Below are 18,632 nucleotides of genomic sequence, written 5' to 3'. Positions count from 1 at the left end.
ATAGTTACAAAAACTGAATTGTATTTGTTTTTCACTGACTTCGTATACGCTTGTACTTATTTAACGTATTTACAAATTTGTATTTGTAAGATAAATTTTATAAAATATTCAACACAATAACAATAACAAGAAATGTGCATCTTTTCTCCTAACGGTACATTCGCATGGTGTCTCGTTTTTCTTCGACTCTTACTCCTCCGACAGCCTTACTCCTCCGACTGTCTTACTCCTCCAACTGTCTTACTCCTCCGACTGTCTTACTCCGCCGTCTGCCTTACTCCTCCGCCTGCCTTACTCCTACGACTGCCTTACTCCTCCGACTGCCTTACTCCTCCTCCTTCTCCCTTTCCTCCGACTGCCGTACCCCTCCTTTTTCTTCCGACTGCTTTATTCCTCCTTTTCCTTTCGTTCGCCCACCAAGAATCGCCTCACCACTGGCAACCTATATACCGGTACCGATAATAGGGCGCCAACACATGCGCCAATCCAGTAGACTATGATGTGCTCCACATTGGTGTGCCCGCGACAGCCCCATTTGAGTGCGGTAGCCAACACGGGATTGAAGTAGCCGCCTGAGTAGTTGAACGCTGAAAACATCACATAATTAAAAGCGTAAACTTTTCTTGAGACGGATCTCACGTGTTCTATGGTTATGTTTGCACTGAGCTAAACTCTAATTTGTGTTAATTGTTTCATACACTTCTTGCCTACCTGCAACCACTAAACTGGTGCCGATGAACGAGTCAATGATGCTGCAGAATTTCGGGTCTTTCTCGCTGAGCGCCTTCGAGGCTAGACGGCAAAGTAGTGTGGCGAAACCTTCGATAGCGGCTCCGAGATAGGGATGTACCTGAAAATTGAATTGAGTTAGTTCTCTTCTGGTGCAGAATACTAGTGTATGAAAGTAGTTTGAGATCTATTTATTGAAGGTGTTCTAAGACCGGAAGACGTGAACTATTTGAGCCATATTTATAAGAATCGAGTTCGGCCACTCCTAACTGAATGGCGCATAGAGAACTTTCCTCAATTGCGTGAACTTCTACAAATGGCTCCAACCCCATCCTGCTATATCGTGCAGAGGCCGGGACTATGACAACGGCTGATGAGTCGGCGTTACGAGTTTTTGAGAGAAAGGTTCTGCGAAAGATTTATGGTCCTTTGCGCATTGGCAACGAGCTGTGCGAGATATAAGACGACATTGACATAGTTCACCGAATTAAGAGACAGCGGCTCCCCTGGCTAGGTCATGTCGTCCGAATGGATGAAACCCTTGCAGCTCTGAGAGAATTTGACGCAGTACCCGCCGGGGGAGGCAGAGGAAAATCTTCACTCCTTTAGAGAGACCAGTTGGAGAGAACCTGGTTACCGTTGGAATCTCAATTGGCACTAAGAGATAAAAGGAAGGACGACTGGAGCGCTGTTGTAATCTTTCCTATAATCCCGTAAGCGGTGTCTACGCCAATAATGAAGGAGAAGTTTGGGAGATAAAGGAGAAGTTTTTGAGTTCAAGTTTTATGTTTTCTGGAAATCGTTGGTGGTCCGATATCGGTTCCGACATATGAGCAGTCTCTTGGGAGAAAATGGAGGGAAAAATTTCAGCTCGATATCTCAAAAACTGAGGGAGTTCTTCTGTATACGGGCAGACTGATAAACATGGGTCTTCTTTCTGGGTGTTACAAACTCTGTAGATAATTTAATATACTATATCTCTTTATCATCATCTTTTGGAGAATGAAAAGAAATAATAAAAACAACGTATGCTTACTTGTAAATCCGCATTGCATTCCTCAAAAGCGCGTCCCTTATGTGTTTCGGCAAATTCGAACCACCAAAACACCTGTACTATACGATAGACACAGCAACCACCCATCAGTTCGGCCCATGTACGCAATGCAACCTCCTTAAAAGATGTCTTGCCTTCCACCAAATCCTCCATATGTGTGTATGGACAGGCGGAAGCGTCACCCCAGACCTTGCCCCACCAGACGGTTAGCATAAATAGAAAGATTGCGTATGCAGCAACGCCGAAGTTGTCAGCGACTAAATGGACGATGGATAGAGTACGTTTCACATGTCATATAAATGCGCTAAAACCACTAGGGTCTTGACTAGTTTATAAAAGTAGCTAAACACTTACCGATTATTAGTTCGAAGCAACAAGCACACAATTCAGCTGCAGCGATCGCCTCGTTAACGAGCACCGGCACAATGCCTTCGCGATCGACAAAACGTTTGGCGAGCCGGCGTGCGACTTGGGCAAGCACACAGTAGCCGATCATAAAGCCGGTACTGATACCCAGCGATGTCATAGACATTTTGTTGATTTTCGACTTTACTTAAACTATGACTTAAGTCTATGACTAGATTGGTTTGGTTGTTCTGGAGAACCTCCAGAGATAGAGATCCTGTGGGCAAAAAAAATATGATACTAATTTGTAATACATAACGCCATTATTTGATATGAGATTTTATAAGTGGATTTTAGTACACAAAATCAATTTTATGAAATTCATAAGTGGATATAACCCGTTCAAGACCGATGTTGCTACCCATGTAGGGTCTAACTTATTAAATCTTATTAATATAAAAAATTAGCTTATATATTTTATTAAACTATTACGAAACCCGGTTTTATAGACGATAATCATAACAAGGATAACGTGGAAATATATTATATTGTTTCAATTATTGCACAGTACTTCACAACAACACTGCATTATTAGCAATTTTATTTTTTTAATGATTTTCTTCATATATTATATTTGATTTTTATCCGCTTCATTCATTTCTCTCATTCATATTAAAATTATAGGCATTACAATAGTTGTGTTCGTGTTGTAATCATATTCAATCAAAATTTTTGCCGAGAAAACGCAAACTGCTTCTGGCTGTTCACACTTGTCCCCTATTTGTAGATTTTCCGCTACTCATCACTGAGTTGCCGAGCGAATTAGTTCAGTTTGCTGGCGTTACTAAAAATAGTATGACATTTGAATTTTCACATAAGATCACCGATGTATGTTTAACACATTATTATTGTCTTTATACTAAATATTTGCTGAATATTTTACTGCAATTAACACATTTTATGCAACAATAAATCACTACAACTAACACTTGTAACATCAATCAATTAGCAGTGCGACCGCGACGAAAATCTTTGATCTTGAGTTTGATCAGCATAGCCATAGTATAATGAATAATGTGTGCAGGCACTGAACATAGGACAAAAAATACTATGTATTTGAAGGCACACTTTGCTAATACTCCAATTTACCCGTTAGAATTGTTGTGACCGCACCGATGAACGAGAGCTGACTATTGGTCGCTTGGCGATCTGTCGACAACGCCGCTCTTGGCGCACTCGGCGCATCATCGATTGAGAATTATGTTGTTTTCCCGAGGCACGTGATTTGTTGCTATTATTCACACAAATTATGTCTGAGCATAGCTGAGCTGAAAGCAAAGTGTAATATTTTTTAACAATTCTATTTTGTAAGTATAGTAGTAAATAAATAGTGGTACATTTTTACTTGAAGAGTTTATCAGCTAATTGCCTTCATTTGCCCATCATTCATTTTAAGACTCTTCAAGAAAGGTAAACACTGCAAAAATTTGAATTGATGAATACATTATATTCGCTTAATTAACATAATGGCATTAAAGATAGCTTATAGATTGTAGGGGCAGTAAAGTCTGCAGTGACCGGTTGATATAGTATTGGCTGTGTCTTCTTGCACTGACACACAAAATATTAAAAAAAGAATGCCATTTTGTGCAATAATTTAGTTTTTAAAGAAAATGTGTAAATTCCAGCGTGTTGCTGCACAATTTTAAAATTCCGAAGTGGTTCAGGTGAACAATTTTTATCGGACTTGCATTTCTTTTTATTTTTTTGTAAACATTTCAAAAATATTCAGTTAACTCAGCTGATGTCTCTCCTTCTGTCAGCTCGGTACATAAATGCAATGTAATCCCGTTTTTTTTTTTATTTTATATTTTCTTTTCGTCTAATTTCTTCGATCACATGTGTTCACAATTAGTTGCGGATATTATCCGGCCTTGATTGTGTTTATTAAATAATGAAAGAAAGCGCCAATGCATTAAAGCTAACACAAAACAATGCTCTAAAGAAAAATCACGGAACTTTCCTCATAGAACTTATAAAGCTTAAGTAAATTTAAAATTCGTTGTAACTACTCGATGCTTTCCGGTTTAGATTGGAAATTCAAATCTGTTAACTACGTCAATATCCGCATATTTTCGAAAATCGAACATCTTCAGTGGTCTTCGACTCGTAACAACTGTCAAAATAAACAGCTGTGCTTGTTTACATGTGCGTCTTCGAACTTAAACAGCTGTTCTAGTGCCGGTGTGTGGATTATTTATAAATTTTAACAAATAATTAAATAACAGTAAGCGTTTTGTGTCTCTTAAATGTGAATGAAAGTAATATAGTATACATTTTTATATATTCTTACAGATGAGTTTAAGCTTGTTAATACGTACAAATGCATTAGGCAAATCACTGCTTACGATATCGAAGCAACTACAATTTTCCAACACGTACTCCACTTATGGCAGCACGGCGCTACTTGCGCAATCATTTACCTGTAAATCCACATTTGGTTCCTTAAATTACACCACAACTGCCACAACAAGCAATAAAGCTGCGACGCCGCAATGGACAACTATATACCGTCTGCCACTTATACGGCTGGCGGCCGGTTTTCAACGTCTGAAAATATACCAAGGTGTGCTGACAGCGCTAGCATTACCGATTAGTTTTACATTAACAGAATTTGGCACCATTTCACCCAATTCCGTTGCCATTGTTGGCGCTATTGGCGTGTCCGGACTTGTAACACTAACACTTTTTAGTCTGTTAATACGTAATGTAGTCGGCTTCATTTATATTAATGATGAGCTTAACAAAGTGAAGGTGGCCTATGTTGATTTTTGGGGCAAGCGTACTGATGCAATTATAGACATTAATGATTTGGATGTTGAGTGGGCAAAAGCGCGTCCCACAGCATTTAACCTCTATCAGAAGATACGTTTATATAGTGACGACACTAAGTCCTTTAAGTTGTTACTGAACTATGGTGTAATTGTAGAACCGGAAACTTTTTGTGGGATATTTGGCGAATAAGAAATTCAGCTTATGTGTTGAAGCTGAAGCATAAGTTATAATATTATAATTTTACCTTCTAAAACGCATTGATTGTACTGTAAGTAATAATAGAGTAAGAGGTTGAAATAAATTTTGTTAAATAATGAAATTAATTTTTATTTAATGCTCTCATTTTATATAATATACAATATAATATACAGCCGTTAACAACTAATTAGAAGCGCTCTCCTTTTGTAGGTTCTCGTTCAGCATAATAATAAAATTAGCAAATTTCCCGTTATATTTTCTTTGCAAAACACTTGCACTGCTTTTGTCACTCAATTTACTGCTCAATGTGCCAAGTTTTGTTGTTGGCGTTATTATTTTCCAACAATGTTTATGCCTTACTTAGTACAACGTGAGTAAAGTGTGACAGCTAATTAGAAACAGTTGTTCAATGATAACATAGACATAACCCTTTGCTGTTTCTGAAAAATGTCCTGTTGCCGTGGGCTGAGGAGAATTTGCTTGTTTTATGGTAATTTCAACAGGACAACGATCCAAAGAACACCGCAAAGTTGACGAAAAAGTTTTTTTCACGAAAATTCAATCAATGTTTTGGAATGGCCATCATCCAGTCCGGACTGGAACCCCATTGAAAATCTCTGGGGTGATGTTAAAAGAGTCGTCAGCGCCAAAAATTTACCTAATATGGATGTCCTTTTTGAGGAAGTAAAAACGGCGTGGGAAGCAATACCAGTGTCGCGCTGTCGAAGTCTTATTACACCAATGCGTAATCGATGTGAGGCAGTGTTAAAACAAAAGGGATATGCAAACAAATATTATTATTAAATATATTAAATATATTATTTTCCTTAGTATCATATTTTTTTTTTTATAACATACTTCCGTTCTAATTAGGTGTCGCAGGATTTCACACATTCAAATAAAAAAAAACTTAGAAACGTATTTCTTTATTTTAATAGAAAAGAAAGATTATTAAATAAAAAATAAGGATCGTTTCTAATTAGCTGTCAACAGCTGTATGTATACATATGTTTGCTGCAGTAGGTTCGTGTGTTTACAGTCATACATATTATGTTTCTTGTAAACATTTCTTATCACATTCTAGCTTGTCGAAAAAGTAGCCTTATATTATAATAAATATAATTTTTCTACAATAACTATATAAATAGGTGCTTCTTTGCTGCTCATAAAAATCTTAAAAGAGAAACCAGATTTAATAATAATGTTTGCTGGAGTAAGTTGGTGTTGCGAAATATACAATATCTCTCTGTTGTTGTTATTGTAGCTGCAGAAAACATTCCTGTAGTAATTTCGAGGAATCGTGCGAGCTGACAGTCCTTGGCCAGATAAAAATTCGTGTCCGTTTCGTTTACTTAAACACGACTGTTCGTGGGATCGTTGTTGTCTATCTGTATATACTTAGCACAAACACATGTACTTCTTATAAAGATACGGTAAAAAGCTATATTTTATACATATAAATTCTTAATAAGTATAAAAGCTGATCTTAAAAATATCATAAAATATGTAAAGCCACACTTATGGTTCAACTTGTCGCGCTCTGTACTTGGGTTGCATTTCATCGCCGCTGTTTGCTGCATCTCCGTCAGCATTGATACTCACAGCGACTTGCTCTTCCGATACAGCTGCAGTGGCTGGTTTCTTAATAGGCGTGTCTTTGTTCAGTTGTTTTGCCTCAGCGACCTGTAGTAAAAATGCGTAAAGTTATTTGTGTTTGTATTTAACGATAATAACTGCTAAAACCACTTGTTACACGAGACCGAGTTGCTTATATGATGGTTTGTTTATATGTATATGTATGTACGAGTACATTAAGGGTTCTGTCATTTTTAAGTTTGGATTGTTTTTTTTTTTTATTTTTTTTATATTTTTTTGCAAGCGTCTTTGAATTTTTAGTTTTGCCCAACAAAAATTTCCAACGTAAACAAGCTTTTTCATTTTACTTTTGATATGTACATATTTAACATGGTATTTTTTACTCTTTTTTTTTTATTCCCAAAGCTATTAAACCCACGAACGGGAAATTCGAATACAAAATGCAAAATTTTTTAAAAACGGTTTTATTGTTTTTCTTTCATGAAAACATTCATTTATACATAAGTTATTGTCAGTTAATGGGTCAATTGTACTGTACAAACATTCGTACTGTACACCATATCGTATGAGCAATGCAGAATTTATGCATGGCATATGGCACTTGTATAAATGCCCTGTAAATTAATGCTAACTTTAATTGGTCATAACTTTTAAACGACGGGTTCGATGGTATAACAAATATAATGTTTTTTTGTAAAGCGATAATTTTTGTATTCGAATATGTTTTTCTTAAAGTTGTAGATCTATTATTTCATAGAAAATGCGTTCAAAAAACACCTCTGTCAAATAGTTACAAGGAAAAGAAATATAGCGAGGCAACATTGAAAATAACGTTACTTTAGATATTTATATTGGTGCAAAAATCTTCAGGAAGCGTTCGCAAAAAAAGTCAACTTGTGAAATAAAGGACACCCCAATAGATGTATAATACACTCACCGTATCAGGCAGTTTCTTTCGAAATGTTTCTGGTAACAGTAGCCCCAAAAGACCTGCCGAAAAGGATGCAGCTCCAAACAGTAATAGTGGCAATGCTTCGTAATATGTTCCCTGTTAAAAAAATATTTATATACATATTTTTATGTATATTAGTATATAATAAATATGTTTGTATATTACCAAAAGCGGCACAAAAGGTGCAAGCATTGCGCCAAAACGGGCAAAAGTAGACATTACACCAACGCCACCACTTCGTATTAACTGTAAATAGAACGCATGGAAATTTAATTATTAACAGCTGTTTAGTGTCGTTAGAATGTAAGAATGTCGTTAAAATGTAGAAGAAAAACGTAATTATTGAAGATTATGTAATATTTAGCAGCTGTCAAATACATATTGTAAATAAAATGTTATTTAATTTTAACATGGAAAATTAATGCTTACACACATATACAGTACTTACTTATAACTGCTCAAAATATTGTTTTTATTCAAAAATGAGCATAAAGAATAAATTAAACTAAAATAAATAAATAATGAAAATTCAAAAATAAAAAAAATGAAATATACTTATAAAAAAAATAAAGAAATATTAAAAAAATATATTAAAAATTTAACAGCAACAACAATATAAAAATTATACAATAATAGTTAAATTAAATAAAAATAAATAAATTGAAAAATTAAAAAAAAATTAAAAAAATAGAAATTCAAAAAAAAAAAATTTAAAAATATATTAAAAAAACAACAAAAATATAAAAATTTTATAATAGCATTTAAATTAAATAAAAATTAAAAAATAAGAATACCTATATAGAACCAAAAAAATTCCAAAAAAATATTAAAATATATAACAACAGCAACAATATAAAAATTACCGTTGGCATCATTTCCGCTGTGTATGTGTAAATTACAGCAAATGAAGATGTGATGCCCAGCTTTCCAATTAAGAAAAGTGTCACTATGGCGCCAGTTGAACCTTAAAAAATATTTAAAAAAATGTTATTTCATCCAAAAAATTTTATGATTCACTAAGCTAATTCAAATTGCATTTAATTACGTGTCTCCAAGTTAGTTTGTACTACCATTGGAATTTACGAAAGCATAAATTGAAGAAAACACATAAGTAGATATTTATACATACATAAATATATTAATAAGGCGTATACATATATCATAGCAAAGTAAAATAATAAAAAGTGACAAAATTTTTAAAATTAGTTGGAAGTCGCAACTTTTTTAATCTTTAATTTTTCGAAAAAAGCAATAAGTCAAAATTCAAGGTTGAATAGTATTTTTTCTTGATAAATTTTCTTTGCTTCAATATTATTATTGTTTTATTTTCATAAGTTTGAATAGTGTTATTGGAAAAGATTATCTAAAATTCAAGTTTGAAAAGAACTTATTATTGATAAAAATTTAATTTAATTTAATTTTTTATCCAATAATTATATTTTCGTTAATTTATATGTTGTTTATGAAATATAAGATTGCATAGAGTTACCAACTATAGAAAAAAATTTACGGAAAGTTTCGTAAAAATTCTATTAGTTGTAAATCACAATTTATTTTTATTTTATTAATGTAGTATTTACGTAAAAAAATCAAAAAGACTAAAACCCAAAAATGGACAGAAAATCTTATGGATAAAATTTTTATTCCATTTCTTCATTTCGTTTTTTATTTTCATTAATTTATATTATCTAAATATTTTTTGGTTTTTTTTAAATGCGTTTTTATTATTAAAAATACTTTTAATTTTTATTAATACATTTTTATAAATAAATAAATAAAAATAATATTTATAATTATGGTTTTTTATAAAACATTTTCTTTAATAAAAAAAAATATTTTTAATACATAGTAATAAATTAATTTTTAATAACTTTTCGTTCATTTAACATTTATTTTTAATAAAAAAGAAATATTTTTATTATAAAAAAAAACATTTAAATTAATATAAATTATTTTTAAAAATATTTTTATTAATCAAAAATTAATTTGTGTTATTAAAAATATATTTGTATATTTTTTTATTATTAAAAATATTTTTGAATGGAGTCGCAAACTGTCAAAAAGTTACGACAAAATTACAAAAAAATTACTGAACACTTAGTGAAAATCTAAAATTTTTGTTTTTGCTAGATTTGCAAAAATTTTCTAATTTTTATTAAAAATAAGTTTTTTGAACATGTATATTGTTTTATTTAAAAATATTTTTTTGTTTTTATTATTATTTTTTTATTTTTATCCAAAATATTTTATTTAATAAAAATTACTTCGTATTGTTAAAAATATTTTGGTATAGTTTTTATTATTAAAAATATTTACCAACTGCCAAAGAAATTACGAGGAATTTATAAAAAAAAATTACTTAACACTTAGTAAAAACCTGAATTTTTTAAATATTTTTGGTTTTTATTAGAAATAAGTTTTTGTTAAAATTCAAAATTTTTTATTTTAACTTTTATTAAAAAAAAATAATAAAAATTTAAATAAAAAAAATTAATAAAAATATTATTTTTTTTTATTAAAAACGTATTTTTAATTTTTATTAAATTTTTTTGTTTATCCAAAATAATTTTTATTTTTTTTTATGAAAAAAATTTTTTTATATGTTTTTTTTTTGAATCATTAATTTTTTTTAGTTTTCTAAAAAATAATTTTTCTTAACAAAAATAATTTTTTTTTATTAAAAAATTAAAAATTTTGTCATTTTTTTATATACAAAAAGCAGAGTTGATATACGTATGTATGTATATCTACCTTTAGTTATATAACCGCCCGCTATACAAGTGGCGGCACAAAGAAAGAGTGAACCTGATAAAGCGCATCGTCTTCCCAACTTTCGCAAGCATATCTATATAAAAAAGTATCGAAAAATTATACATTAATAAGTTTAAATTAATAATTAATTTAATAATAATATATAACAGTGCTTTAACTCACCCAAGCTAGCGTGTAACCGGGAATCTCGATTAGACAGACTAAAACGAAGTTCAAATATTTATTGCCACTAAGATTTGTTGAATTCAATGAGAGTCCATAGAACACGACCGCATTTATAGCCCTATAAATAAATAATAAATAAAATAAATTACATAAACCAGACATGAAAACCAGACTTTAAGGTAAAAATCAAATAATCCACTCAAACTCCCCACTTACCAAATGTACAGCATTATTGCGTAACGTATTAGTAAAGTTTTTGACTTGAATATATCACAGACTGCGCGCCAAATTTCATTTTTACCTCCAGCACCATTTTCTCGCAACTTCTCCGTATCCGCACCGCCATCCGTCGCTTTCGTCGGCGTTGGTGGTGGCACACAATTTTCGGTCTTAAAACTGGCCAGCAGTTGCAGCGAGAGTTCTCGTCTATTGATGGCTGCAGCGCGTTTTATAATCACACCCGCCTTTTCGCGTTCATTTCGTGCGATCAGCCAACGCACTGATTCCGGCACGAACCAATAGTAGGCGATGAAGAAGAGCGGCGGCACCGACAGCGCGTATTGTAGTAGTTGCCAGTCTTGCAGTAGCCAAGCGGTTGCACCCACCAGCGCTTCACCAACGGCATAGAAGTAGTTCAACACTATCGATGACATCTCACGCATGCTGGGCCCCACCATTTCCACCCCGATAATGAAGGCTAATGGGTATACGCCCGAAGTGCCCACTGCATTGAGAAATGCGAAAACTATGAAGCTGTTGTAGTCCCATGCGAGACCCTGTGCAATGCCTGTGATGGCCATAAAGACGCTGCAGAGTATAAAAATATTCTTCCGTCCAAAGCTGTAGGTAGGGTGTTTATAGTAATTAGAAGTAATGCTTAGTTAAAATATTTATTTGTTTGGCTACTGTACCGATCGGCTAGATATCCGGAGATTGCTGTTCCCACTACAAGCCCCGCAAAATGCATAGTGCCCACAAAAGCGAGCTTCCAAACGTTTTCTTTACAAGTTAGTTGCCACTGTGAGAATGCCATTTTTATTTATTTACTTCTAATATTTATTGAATAATATACAACTTGTTGGATAAGGATCTGCATATGTATACTAAATAATGTAATGAAAATATGCTGGTGGCAACCCTGTACTAAGATATCTGAAACCACTGTGGGGGAGAGAAAGATTCGTCTTGGTACTACGAGGGGCTGCCCACAGGGTTGAGTTCTATCCCCCCTACTATGGAGCCTAGTAGTAGATGAGGTCCTTCAGTTGCTCACAAACAATAGTATTCGATACCAGGGGTACGCCGATCATATAGTTATATTGGCACGTGGTAAATTTGAGAATATTCTCTGCGACATAGTCTAAAGCGCCTGAAGTCTAGCTAAGGGATGGTATAAATTGGAGGATTAAACATCAACCTGTCAAGAAAAAACCGTAGTCCGGGCTTGAGGTCCTAACTCTTTATGGCTAGGAGTTGGAGGTGTCTAAGAAGGTCAAAATTCCAGGCATGTCATTAAATGAAATAGGCATGTGAAATTAACACTATACAGAGCCAACGAACACTAATCATATGCAGTCGCTGTTAAATCCTGGGGCTGCAAGCCAGTTATCGTCAGATAGTTGTATACCATGATCGTAAGGTCTATTTTGACATATGGAGTGGTTGCTTGGGCATCGAAGGCAATGCAGTCTTCGGTAAGTCCTCAACTATCGAAACTGCAAAGAAAGAGGTAGCCGGCAATAAGCTGGCCAATGAACTAGCTCGCTCTGCGGCGGCTTTTAGGATTATGGTGCCAGAACCATGCATTGTGGTGGTGCTCCACACTATGAAGGAGTTGCTGCGCATAGAGGAGAGAGTGGGGAGAAAACAGCACTGGTAGCAGACAATAAGAATGCGATAGGCCAAGCTGCTATTGGGAGATTAAAACCTAACAAGGTTTAGAGATATAATCAACTTTCCCCGAGATAAATTCCGTCTCTTTGACGCGCTCTATACTTGGCACAGCAGGCTCAAGAAATACTTGTCCAACATTTGCATAGCTCTTTGTGCAAACTGGCGGTTTTGCGACATAGAACTGGAAACTCCAAAACATGTCATTCTAGATTGCCCAGCAATTTGTAGAAGCAGGCGCAAGGTCCTTGGATCCATCTTGATGCATAGCGATCACATCACCTCCTTCGCGCCCATCAAGCTCCTGGAATTGTTTAGAGTGCTGGACGTGTGCAACCATATGCGTTATAGCAGAGGACACAATATCTATCTATCTATTTACAGAGTTAACCAACTCAAATGGAAATTTTTAAAAGTACAAAATATAAAAGCTGTAAATTTAGGGTCCCGTTATTTAAAGGTGTAAGGTTTTCAAACTATCTTATTACTTGGTCTATCGAATATATTAAAGACTGCCTTAAATAGTACGAGTTGTAGGAAGAAATAAACTAAGAATTTATAATCAGTTACTAATCAAGCCGATTTTGGGCCAAATTTCCGAAAATATAAAATATCCATTATTATAAAACCAATTTCAAGTACATACATGTATCTCTTTCCTCATTCTAAATTTATTGAATCTTTTTTTTATCATATTAATAAACTTGTTCTTACTTCTTGCACAATGGTTCGCTCGTCATCGTCATATACCCACGAGTAGCAACGTTCGCGTATGTTTTGATTGAAGAATTCCTTCGGACATTCGCTGATATGATATACGTCGGTTATATTGTCGTCGACTGCTTTATAACGGTAGCAATTTTCCGGTGTGAAATGCCCGTGTTTATCGTACGAGCCCGGTGTCGCATTGGCCAGCCAATGTGCGTGTAATTGCGGCTCGATTGGATCATCACACTGTGGTATCCGGCATCTTTATGAAACAACAAACACTCACATATGTAAACAGATATTATACTCGTAAAGTGTGTATAAAGTTAGAATGTAGACAATTGAGATATCAGTAACGTGATTCGTGAAGATTGCGTGAGATTGTGAGGTGTTTTAAAGTGCGTGTGAATTTTTAATGAAATGATGAGGAGGATGAAATAATTGTATCCATATATATGTATTTCAGTAGTATGGGTTTTTTCGATATTTCGTCAAATTTTTTCTGTAGAAATGTTGCTTTTACGAAAACAATTGAACTTGTCTGAGCACTTGTCTGTCATTATGAGCAACAAAGAACGGCCAAAAGTGATTGTTACTGTCGAAAACATCAAAAAATCCGCAAAATTATTTTGGATGAACGTAAATTGAAGTTTTGGAGGATGTCTAGAAGTTCACGCCAGCTAAAGTCTGAAGAAGAAATTGAGGTTGATCAGCGAGCTAACACCCCAAAGATATCAAAGGAATATTTTGTATCTATTGTTAAGGACTATTTGGGTAATTGAAAGCTCAGTGCAATATGTGTGAGGCATGAACCCGCAATTGAGACAATCTAAATTTTCAGAAATCAATGAAAATGATTGAAAAATTACATTATTTCTTTCTGAATTCACCTTATTCGTTGGATCTGGCCACCAAACGTCCGAATTTTAAGGAAAAAATATTTTTCAAACTAAGTAAACACACTTTTGCCTGCCTGTTATACTACTATTACGTCATTTCATTGCATCGTTTTCAGATTTATAGATCTGCAAAACGGCTGAAGCCGCCAGACTACAATCCGCAACAAAGGGTAAATTTTCGGTGATGCAATTGCATTTCCTGAACCACACGAGGGTTTGACCCACCCCAATAGCGACAAATTTGTTTGACGACGAAACCATTAAGCCAGAAATGAGCCTCGTTTGAGTGAATTTTTCGGGGAACGCGAGTTTGCGTACTAATCTTGTACAATTTTTAAGCGTTATACGACAGTGAAACCTGACTTAATGACAAACCTTACTGAGCGCACTGACAAAATTTGACACAAATCCATAAACAAATACTAACACAAGCTGTCAAAATCATGTCATCCTTCTTGGTAGACGCCGTATATCTAAATCTGAGAACGGAACCGACCAACGGTTAGATATTGCTTCCTCTGTCTAGCCACGGTATTTGATATAAACAACCTTCAAGTCGAATTAAGGTTATTTAATAAGAAAAAAAAGAACTTTTATGTAGTCCTTTAACTTGAATTTGATTGCTCAGTTTGTATGTCAGCTATATCCTATGGTGGTCCAATATCGGCAGAGCAGTCTTGTGCAGAGAGAAGATTAAGCGCAAATTTTCAAATTGACAACTCAAAAACTGAGGGTCTATTTCCCGTATATATGTATATTTTATTACAAACTTCGTGGAAGACTTAGAACGATATATTTCGCGCTCTGTTAAAATTCCTCTTCAATAAGGTTTGCCATTTCATGATGGAAAGGTATACGATCCAACACACACTGGTCGATTTCATAGGCCAAAAATAAAAAAAAAATAAAAGTTTAAAATTTACCACTATTTGTATCAAAGCTATTTTTTAAAACACCAATAAAACTAACGGTAAATACATTTTTGCTCTATCCCATTCGTAGGGGCTACGAAAAGCGACAGAAGTGAGACAATAGAAACACGTGGACTGTGCGCTGGAAATAGCTTAAAAATGATCTCTTATAATAAATTAAATTGCAATATAAAATCGTGCTTAATCCACATAAATCGAAATGAGTATTGATAATAAAGGTATATTTTATATAATAAAGTGGTTTTTATGTAATAATATTTTGTTTTATTATTTTAAAACAATTGTTTTACACGTGCCCTTTTGAGTGGTATGTTTTTTCTTTATACATCGAAAAAAAGTTGTGATCCCTGTCTCGCCCTCAACTGAATCAAGTTTGTTTATATCAGTTAATGTTTTCTAAGTCTATGCTCTAAGCGTGAACGCACTATTGCCCACACACGAAATAAGGACCAGTGATCCAGAACAAACTTTAAGATCTGCGTAAATCACCCAGTTCCCGCTTGAAGAGCTGCAAGTAGCCAATGGCAAGCTCAAAGCCAACAAATCACCCCGCCCGGACGGGATCCCAGCAGAAGTCCTCAAAATAATCGTTGCAGAGTGCCTAGGAGTACTACTGAATATGTACAACGCCTACCTTGAAGCCGGAATATCCCCTGAACCCTGGAAAAAGCAACGGCTGGTGCTAATCAGTAAGGGAAAAGGAGACTCCAATTCGCCATCAGCATACCGTCCATTATGCATGCTTGACACAGCGGGAAAGCTGTACGGAAGCCTACTTAAACCCAGACTCGAAGCGGCTATCAATGAAGCTGGAGGATTTTCCCCTAGATAACACGGCTTTAGACCCGGGAGATCAACCATAGGAGCTATAAAATGCGTCATAGAAAGCTTAGAAGCCGTACAGCGTAGATGGCATAAATACAAAAGAATAGTGTTGCTGGCGACTTTAGATGTCCGAAACGCTTTCAGCAGCACTAAATGGGTAGATATGATCGACGCCCTGGAGAAAAGCTTCAAGATACCCGATTACCTCAGGGCTGTGATGCGGAGCTAACTTAGTAGTCACGTCAGGAGCAGCACAAGGATCCATTCTAGGCCCAGATGAATCGTATTTAATTTGCTATGCGGACGACATTACAGCAGTAATCACAGCAAGGGATACAGTAAAAGCGCGAAGAAAGCTGCACCAGGTCATGATACGGACGTAAGCATGGCTCGACACACACAACCTCCAGCTCGCTACGGAGAAACCAGAGCTGCTACTGCTAGCAAACAAGCACATACCTCTCGAGATAAGCATGCACACGACTACAGATACTCTTAGGACACAAAAACCAGGAAAATACTTAGGCGTAAGACTGGATCCCAGATTAACCGCAGGTAAGACCACTTCTCAACTGAGCCGATTAATGGCCAACATAGGAGGCCCCAGCCAAGAAAAGAGAAAGATCCTAATGTCGACGACAATCAGCGTCCTATTATATGGAGCCGAAATCTGGGCAGACGCGCTTAAAAAGGAAAACCGGCGTAAGGTAGTGGGGAGAGTGTACCGCACCGCAGTCTCAGAGTTGCATCAGTCTACAGAACAGTAGAAAAATTTTAATCCGCAGGCACAATATGTTCCCGTGCCAGTGAGACAAAGAGGTGTCATAGCGTTGAGAATATTGCTGCCCTTGCTGCCGCTGGCGCATCTTTTGAGGAAGACTCAAATCAGTCTCTCACACGTCGTTCTCAAGCGTTGGGCACCTCTGTGATATCGTGGTGGTGAATTTTGCGAAAAGATCATGTCCTACATCCTTACAAGATCAAATTGACGTAAGAACTGAAGCCGCTTGACCACCACAAACGTCGTATGTTCGTGAATTGGGGTTGTTCAGTCTAAAAATAATCCAGATTTTCATTGTAAAATCAGCTTCAGCGATGATGCTCATTTCTGGCTAAATGGCTTCGTCAAAAAGCAAAAATATGCGTTATTGGTCCGGCTACCGTTCAATGATAACCGAATATTTTGGGCTCGAATTGGATGATATGGACCTGGACAATATGCGGTCCAAAAGGGCGGAGCCACAAGTCACAAAACGAATTTCGCAATAGATTTATTGAAAATCAAGTTTGGCGAACGTGTTAATTCACGAAATGACACAGTCAATTGGTCGCCTCAGTCGTGGGATTTGACGCCATTATACTATTTCCTGTGGGGCTAGATTCGACTTTGGTGTTTGCCAACAAGCCAGCGACGATTGATGAAGTTCTTACGAATATCGAATGTGAAATTGCAGCAGTTTCGGCCGATTTATGCTTGGAAACCGTCGAAAATTGGGTTCAGCGTCTTGACTTCTGCAAAAAAAAAGTCGAGTTCTATACATAATGGCATCGAATGGCATCTTTCACAGGAATAAAAAATTTCATTGATATCCCAAACCATTCTTGCTTTATTTAAAAAAAAAAACTCTTGTAGCGCTCTTATTGAAAACCTCGTTATATCCTGTTCAGGGTATAATAAACCAAATGCGCGAATAATTTAAATATACTATATGTTTATCGGTGGATATGCATTAGTATATAATATTAATTGATAAATTATTTATGTCCTCTAACCTGTAGGCCGGCGTTCCAGCGGTAAACACATACGATAAGCTGTTCGCTGCCGCAAACATTACCGGCAAACAGATGAGCAGATAATTGGTCTTCTGATACCGACCGAACTCGCCGATTTCCTCCAATATTTGATCGAAGTCCATTGTTAATGATGTATGTATAGTAATTAAATTACACTGTGTATCACTGTTTCGGCACTTAAGTTTATTTAATAAACACTTAGCTAGCGCTTGCTTCCGCAATACAAAACATACTTATTAATTAATTAAAAATTACATAAAATTTGTTTATGAAACACTAACACATTTTCTGAAACTTTACGTTATCTTCAAATTTTTATGTTTTTATTTTTGTTTTTTGATTTCTTTGTCTTATTTCGTCGATGATTTACGCGTCGCAACAAGCTCCACGGCGGCTGTTCTGCTTGCGTTCACTCACTGTGCGCGTATGGCAACGTTCGCCGTGTCCGCACGTCTGCTAGAGCTTTCTTTAGCTGGTCCAACCAAATGACCGACGCACTGGTACGCTTCTATGCAAGTCGCCTAGGTTTTAACGCGACGACAGCGTGGATCCAACTGAAAACAGAAATGTGAAAAATCTTTTAGCGGCGGAAAATGCGAATAAAGTTGGAGAAAAGATGCTTTTTGCATGAATGAAATTGAAAGTTTCGTCTCAAAGAGACTAAAAGTATGCGAAATTTATGTAGCAAATCCGCAATGCAGCGCGCTGAGCACAAGAGAGCAAAAATGCATGCTCCCACACGCGGTGGCAAGTGTAAATTTTTTAGGTAAATAGCAAGTGCCGATGTTCGCAAGCCATATACATACATCATGTGTCGTTATGTCAATAGCGTAGCTTGCACTTGACGTTGAGCGAGGTAATGTACGTTGCTGCGGCCCTCTGTCAGCTGGTTTGTTGCGGTGCAACAGTACTACAGTCTGCACTCTCTTTGTATGCAT

General features: G+C 35.5%; 3 protein-coding genes across 4 annotated transcripts; 1 reads left to right on the top strand and 2 right to left on the bottom strand.

Moving 5' to 3' along the window:
• Nucleotides 1-3,429, bottom strand: LOC105226286 (aquaporin-11). The gene is made up of 5 exons (XM_049452519.1): nucleotides 3,278-3,429; nucleotides 2,138-2,405; nucleotides 1,766-2,040; nucleotides 712-850; nucleotides 1-587 (listed from the first exon to the last, which is right to left on the bottom strand). The coding sequence occupies exons 2-5, from the start codon at nucleotides 2,313-2,315 to the stop codon at nucleotides 388-390; spliced, it is 792 nt and encodes a 263-aa protein (XP_049308476.1). The 5' UTR covers nucleotides 2,316-2,405; nucleotides 3,278-3,429; the 3' UTR covers nucleotides 1-387.
• Nucleotides 3,430-4,257: 828 nt separating this feature from the next.
• LOC105226285 (transmembrane protein 186) lies at nucleotides 4,258-5,703 on the top strand. Its single transcript, XM_011205111.4, has 2 exons — nucleotides 4,258-4,415; nucleotides 4,484-5,703. The coding sequence occupies exon 2, from the start codon at nucleotides 4,484-4,486 to the stop codon at nucleotides 5,150-5,152; it is 669 nt and encodes a 222-aa protein (XP_011203413.2). The 5' UTR covers nucleotides 4,258-4,415; the 3' UTR covers nucleotides 5,153-5,703.
• A 321-nt stretch (nucleotides 5,704-6,024) lies between these two features.
• LOC105226287 (organic cation transporter protein) lies at nucleotides 6,025-18,248 on the bottom strand. Of its 2 annotated transcripts, XM_049452513.1 has the most exons (11): nucleotides 17,674-18,248; nucleotides 13,251-13,506; nucleotides 11,558-11,664; nucleotides 10,863-11,486; nucleotides 10,644-10,764; nucleotides 10,461-10,554; nucleotides 8,755-8,775; nucleotides 8,573-8,673; nucleotides 7,875-7,955; nucleotides 7,695-7,805; nucleotides 6,025-6,844 (listed from the first exon to the last, which is right to left on the bottom strand). In XM_049452513.1, exons 1-11 carry the CDS (start codon nucleotides 17,814-17,816, stop codon nucleotides 6,680-6,682), a joined length of 1,824 nt encoding a protein of 607 aa, XP_049308470.1. In that variant the 5' UTR covers nucleotides 17,817-18,248; the 3' UTR covers nucleotides 6,025-6,679. The 2 variants fall into 2 exon arrangements, with proteins under 2 accessions (XP_049308470.1, XP_049308471.1); XM_049452514.1 differs by lacking the exon at nucleotides 8,755-8,775.
• Between the last annotated feature and the right edge of the window lie 384 nt (nucleotides 18,249-18,632).

Source organism: Bactrocera dorsalis, chromosome 3 (assembly GCF_023373825.1).
Source record: "Bactrocera dorsalis isolate Fly_Bdor chromosome 3, ASM2337382v1, whole genome shotgun sequence".
Taxonomy (NCBI): domain Eukaryota; kingdom Metazoa; phylum Arthropoda; class Insecta; order Diptera; family Tephritidae; genus Bactrocera; species Bactrocera dorsalis.
This window is presented reverse-complemented; position numbering and strand designations above follow the sequence as displayed.